This window comes from Echinops telfairi, unplaced genomic scaffold (assembly GCF_000313985.2).
Source record: "Echinops telfairi isolate 266 unplaced genomic scaffold, ASM31398v2 ScPeMD7_7469;HRSCAF=8507_1, whole genome shotgun sequence".
NCBI lineage: Eukaryota > Metazoa > Chordata > Mammalia > Afrosoricida > Tenrecidae > Echinops > Echinops telfairi.
Window position 1 is genome coordinate 81,514,038 of NW_022111373.1, and position 5,692 is coordinate 81,519,729.

A 5,692-nucleotide genomic window follows, 5' to 3' on the forward strand; every position below is an offset into this window, starting at 1 on the left:
TGTGTGTATGGATTGTGATAAGAGTTGTATGAGCCCCTAATAAAATGATTTTTAAAACATTAAAAAAAAAAAAGAAAAGAAAAAAACTTGCATGTGAATGTTCATAAGAGGCATTACTCACAATAGTCTCAAAGTGAAAACAATCCACATGCTCATCAACTGATGCATGAATAATTACTGATGCATGAATAATTACATGTGGTATTGTCCATAAAATGGAATACTGCTCGGCCATGAACATGGAGCACTGACACATGCTGCAGCACGTAGGAACCACAACACCATTACACAATGGGAGAGAAGCCAATTACAAAAGACCATGTATGGTATGATTCCACTTAGAGTCCAAGTCCAGAACAGGCAAATCTAGGAGGAGAAGGTAGCGCAAGGGGTTGCCTAGTGTTAAGGGGACTGAGGGGACCTCTTTTTGCTCTGAAGACAATGTTTTAGAAGCGATGATTGTACCGTGATCTAACTCTGTGACCATATCAAAGAATTGGATTGTACTTCTTTAATGAGCTGCACAGGATGTGAGTATCTTAGTAAAAGCTGCTTTAAAAAACAACAAACCAACAGCTAGACCCTCTTCCAGATTCTGACTTAACTGGTCAGAAGGAGAGTCTTGCCAATAAGATTTTAAAAGTTCCCCCAGGTGACCTCACTGGACAACCCAAGTTAAGTCTCTGACCCAAGGAGGAGGGGGAAACGAAGCAAACTACCCATACCTCCTGGGGGTCCACTACACAGTAGTGGTACAGATACTGGTCCACGTAGAGTCCCGAAACTGCAGGTGTGTAAAACTGGTTGCAGAGAGCGTATATCTGAGAACCGTACATCGATCCAGAAGACTGAGCCGTGGGGTTCACTCCCATGATGTAGACAATTGTGGCGATAAACATCATGACGGTCAGGATCGCACTTGCTATGATCACGGCCAAGTAATACGTTCTTGTTCTGGATATTTCCGACCTTATAACGCTGGTCACAAATATCACCAATGTGGCGATGAAAGAAAAGGCGGCCATGGCCAGCATGAAGCCCTTGGCCGATCTCGGATCAGTGTAGCCCCCACCGTAGCCATAGTTGTAGCCATAAGAATAGCCACTCCCGAAGCCACCAAAGCCACTTCCTCCATAGGGGTAGCCTATGCCACCTCCCAGTAAGCCATTTCCATAGCCTCTGTCCCAGGCAAGGGTGGAGGCAACACAGGCAAATATGGCGATGCACATCACAATGACGAGCATGGAGAGAATCCGGATCACGCCTGGCGGGGAGGTCCATTTGTAGAAGTGAAGGATTTCATCCTCTGGGTAGAAAGAATATGCTGGCTGAGAGAGCATGGGCCGGTTGTGCATCTCTCCGCCATACATGTCATTGCTTGGTGCGTAATGATTCGGTTTGCTGAAAGAAACATAACAGCAATTTCTGGTCAGCACTTCTCAGTGGTTTTAAACAGAAAGCAAGTATGAAGTATCAGGACCAATTTAAACCACTGGCCAATGAAGCCATTGCTAGCACTGGTCCACTAAGGACAGTGATAAAGTCTGTGCCTCCGAGTTACTCGGGTGGTTCGTCACAACACAGACAACTGGCCCACGTGCCACTGATGGAGACGTGTCCAGATGATGCTGGTTTCGTCACACAACAGAGCAGGGGTTCTCCAAGTGAGCTGCTGCACGTTGGCTATCTGGAGATGCGTGACGCCTCAGAACACTCTATACCAGATGAATCATTTCTGGGGACAGAACTCGGGCAGTCCAAAACACGAAGCCTTTTGTCTATGAGACTTACAATCAGTGCATTTAGATAGGAGGGCATTTATACTGCCCTACCTGCGGTCATAAGGTCCTGGTTAGTGCAGGAATTGGTCTAAGTATGAAAAATATTATAATCAGTGAAAAGAAGCAGCCAACCATAGAAGACCGTAGATTGCCTGTCTCCATTTGAAATGAAATGCCCAGATGGAGACCAAAAGTAGACCGATGGTACCCCAGGGCTGGGGAGAAACGGGAACTAACTGCTAAAGGGTGCAAGTTGTCTTTCTGGGGTGATAAAAATACTCTAAACACCACTGGGATGTACACTCTCAATGAGTAAATGGTAAGATTTGTAAATTCTATCTAAAGAAAGATGGGGGGGGGTGATGACAATGTCACAAATGGCTGTCTAAGCAAGGAACTGACAATAGAAGGAACACACATCGCTACTAAACCTAGATTAGCCCTTGAAACAAGCACAAGACACCTGGGACACCCCAGGGCTTCTGCAGAGGGAAGACTATCATCCTGAAGTTAAGGGTCAGGGTGAACTTGCTTCTCATTGTCAACCCTTTGGTACAACTTCTCAATGCCAGAATCGATGCTGACTCCTAGCAACCCTATAGCACAGGGTAGAACTGCCCTTGTGAGTTTTCAAGACTATAACTCTTTCCAGGAGTAAACAGTCCAGCTTTCTCCTGCCAAGGGACAGGTGATTTCAAACTGTTGACCTTGCACGTAACCACCATACCACCAGGGTTCCTCCTGGTACAACTCAGAAGTGCACAAATTGTTTTATTTTAAAAAGCAAAACATTTAACAGATAGAAGTTCCAGCTTTATACATTTTTAAATACATGATACTTAAAAAATAATAATCAAAAGCATGATTTACTTACAATTCATCAGGTCTGTAAGGAGGTGGACTTTCAAGAGGTCTTGATGACATGGCTGATGTCACTGGTCACCAGAGCTTTCCGTTGAGCAATACCTGGTGGCTCCCAAGATAAGCCAATCTAAGCAAGAGAAGTAGGTAGGGTGAAGGCATTACCACTGGGTTCGGAGTTTCCTTACATCATCAGCAAGAAAGCCGAGATACCAATCTCTGAGTAATCACTAGCTGTGTGGTTACTTCTGTCTGCTCTCTGGCTATGTTCACATGCCACCCCTAACAGGAGCCATCCCTCTAAGCCGCTGGCATCGGGTTCTGCACATCACTGCCACAAAAACACCTGTGAACCGTGAAAATGGAAGCTAGCTAGAGTCGTGATCATGGCACATAGCTTTTCCAGCAGAGGTAAACGAGCTTTTAAATGGTCACTTCAAGGAATAGGAAGATGTGTGCGGAAAACAACATATCTCAGGTTTCTTCCACGTCCCATACCTTTTCAAGTACATGCAACAATGAGAAAGGTAGGTCCCTCGCCCCTCAATGGCAACGCGGGCATGATATGATTGTGCATCTCCATCGACGGCTGGTGGAACTGTGGGCATTTTTTCTTATTTCCTTTTCCAAGTCTTCCAAGTGAGCATTAGATTTATGAAAGGAGCAAAAAACGTGAAACAAACACTGAATTCGGAATAGTGGAGTGATTTTGTTCTCAATTGCTCAGAGCAACAAGTCCCCTGACCATCTGAGAGGCAACTTCACTCAATCAGCAAGGGCTCATTAAGCCCGCGGCAGAGCGAGTGTCTCCAGAAGGGCACACGCTGTGGGGAAAGGAAGTGAACCAGGCCAAGAGTAGTGTTTCGGACTAAACCACGAGCGAGAGCCTTTTCAGGGAGCCATAAAGGCAAGCGGAGGAGATCCAAGCTGTGAAGCGAGGGTCCTGGAATAAAGAGGAGGAGGGCAATCCAGGTTAAGCGAAGTGGGCTTCTGGGGCAGTAAGGGTGGGGGTGGGGGCTGGGGCTACGCTACAATTGTCTCATCTTTTGAAATAAGGCTACGTAGGTTGGGATGTGGTGAAAGACAGAGGGCTTCAGCCTAGTGTGCGCTCCCACAGCAGGGAAGGCATAAAGAAGCTTGATTCAGACCAGATTCAAAGGACAAAGGGGATGAGGTAGGAAAGGGCACCTGGAGTAGGCAGCAGGGACCCCACATGGGCAGTGCAGTGGTGAAGGATGAGCTCAAGAGACAGGGAGAAGGAAAACGAACCCTCATGAGCCACCTACCATGTGCTAGGTGCTTTACCTAAAATTCTCCTTTCATCCTCAAAGTCACTGTACAGGGCGCAGCTGGTCAGAGATGGCCACCTGCTCAAGGTCACGAGGAGGAGACTACTGCCACTGAGCTGCAATCTGACTGCTGAAGATGCCCTGTGCCTTCCACTACCACAATTATATGCCAGGAATTCCCTTGGGGGCACAGGCAGGCCTGGGGCTATGAACATCCAGGATTAGTGAATCAGCCCTTTTATGTTATAAGAACTTCTCCTCACGATGAAATGATTGAACCAAACCACACTCAAAACAAACTGATCACAATCACCATCACTTCTTGCACATGCTGCTTTTTAAAATCACTGAAAAGCCTTCCGGCTTATTTCTGCAATAAAACACTGCCATTAATTACAACATATTGTCATCAGTACTCGATATGCTCACACACCTCACCCAAGAGAATCAATCCCAGCCATCACATTCCAAAAATCCAAACTCACTGCTACGGGAGTCAATTCTGACTCGAAGTGACCCTTTAAGACAGGGCAGAACTTCCCACGTGTTTCCGAGACTACATCTTTGGGGGAGTAGACAGCCTCATCTTTCTCTTAATGAGCAACTGGTGGATTCGAATCACTGACCTTGAGGTTGGCAACACAATGCCTAGCCCACTATAACAGCAAGTCCCGGCTGTCACGTCAGGGATGAGTTAATGAAATGTTTGACCAACACGGCCCAAGAAAGATGATACAAGTATCCAAATGGCCCTCGACAGAAAAAGGTCCCCCACCCTCTATTGCATATATAGTTTCCCAGGTCATAAATCTTTCCAGGAGCAGACAGCCCTCTCTTTCACCCAAGGAGAGGCTGTAGGGTTGGACCTCTGGCCTGTGGTTAGCACGAGCAGAGCTGCCAGGGCGCCTCTTTTTTTCTTTTTTGGCAGTAAAGTCAAGCTAAGTCAGAACCAACAGTGCAGTGAATTTTTTTTCAAACAGTTTTATTGGCATATAATTCACATCCATACAATTCACTAGTTCAATCACCTCGAGAAGAGTTGTACAATCTTCACCACAATCAGTTTTAGAATGTTTTCTTCATTCTTGTACTCATTGTTATGATTTTCCCCACCCCACCCCACCCCACGGAGCCAAGGAATCATTAACCTAGTTATTGTCTCTAGAGATTTACCTATGCTGGCTTTCACATACTAAGTAAAACAGATAAGAGCCTCAATCTAAAAGAAAGCAGAAATTACTTAAAAACGAGAACAAATTTAAATGGATTATAATGGAGATCAAATAATAGGATGCTACTGGAGACACAGTGTGGGAATTGCACCTGATCTGACCCCAACACACCAAGGAAAAACACTAAGGGTGTGCAACAGAAAAGCAAGGGGAGCAGGGCAAGGAAGTCCTCAGGGAATACCAAAAACGGACTTTGGGGCCAGGGTGTGGCACCCCATCAGACTCCACTGGAAACACTCCTAGAGGTCAACAAACAGTTCTTGAACTATTTACAGGCTTTTCTCTTTTTTGTCATTGGTTTGTTGTTTTTTCTTTTCTTTTCTTGCTTTGCCTTGTTTTTATGCATATTATTATCTCTGCAGGTCTAACTAGATAAGATAGGTGGGATAAACTGGAGGAGAAAGGGACCAGAGATGGAGGTGAGGGAAAGGAAATGGTGTTAACAAACCCAGGGACAAGGGAACAAGTGATCGGAAATCAGTGGCGAGAAGGGTGTAAGAGGCCTGGTAGGGCTTGATCAATTGTTCGA

General features: G+C 45.7%; 1 protein-coding gene across 1 annotated transcript in view; it reads right to left on the minus strand.

Annotated features, from left to right (window-relative positions):
• OCLN (occludin) overlaps positions 1 to 2,768 on the minus strand; it is a 53,627-nt gene extending 50,859 nt beyond the window's left edge. The window contains exons 1-2 of the mRNA XM_004703552.2: positions 2,656 to 2,768; positions 726 to 1,401 (exon numbers count right to left, since the gene is read on the minus strand). Coding sequence (XP_004703609.1) covers positions 726 to 1,401; positions 2,656 to 2,705 — 726 coding nt within the window. The 5' untranslated portion in view covers positions 2,706 to 2,768. The remainder of the gene's footprint in view (positions 1 to 725; positions 1,402 to 2,655) is intronic.
• Between the last annotated feature and the right edge of the window lie 2,924 nt (positions 2,769 to 5,692).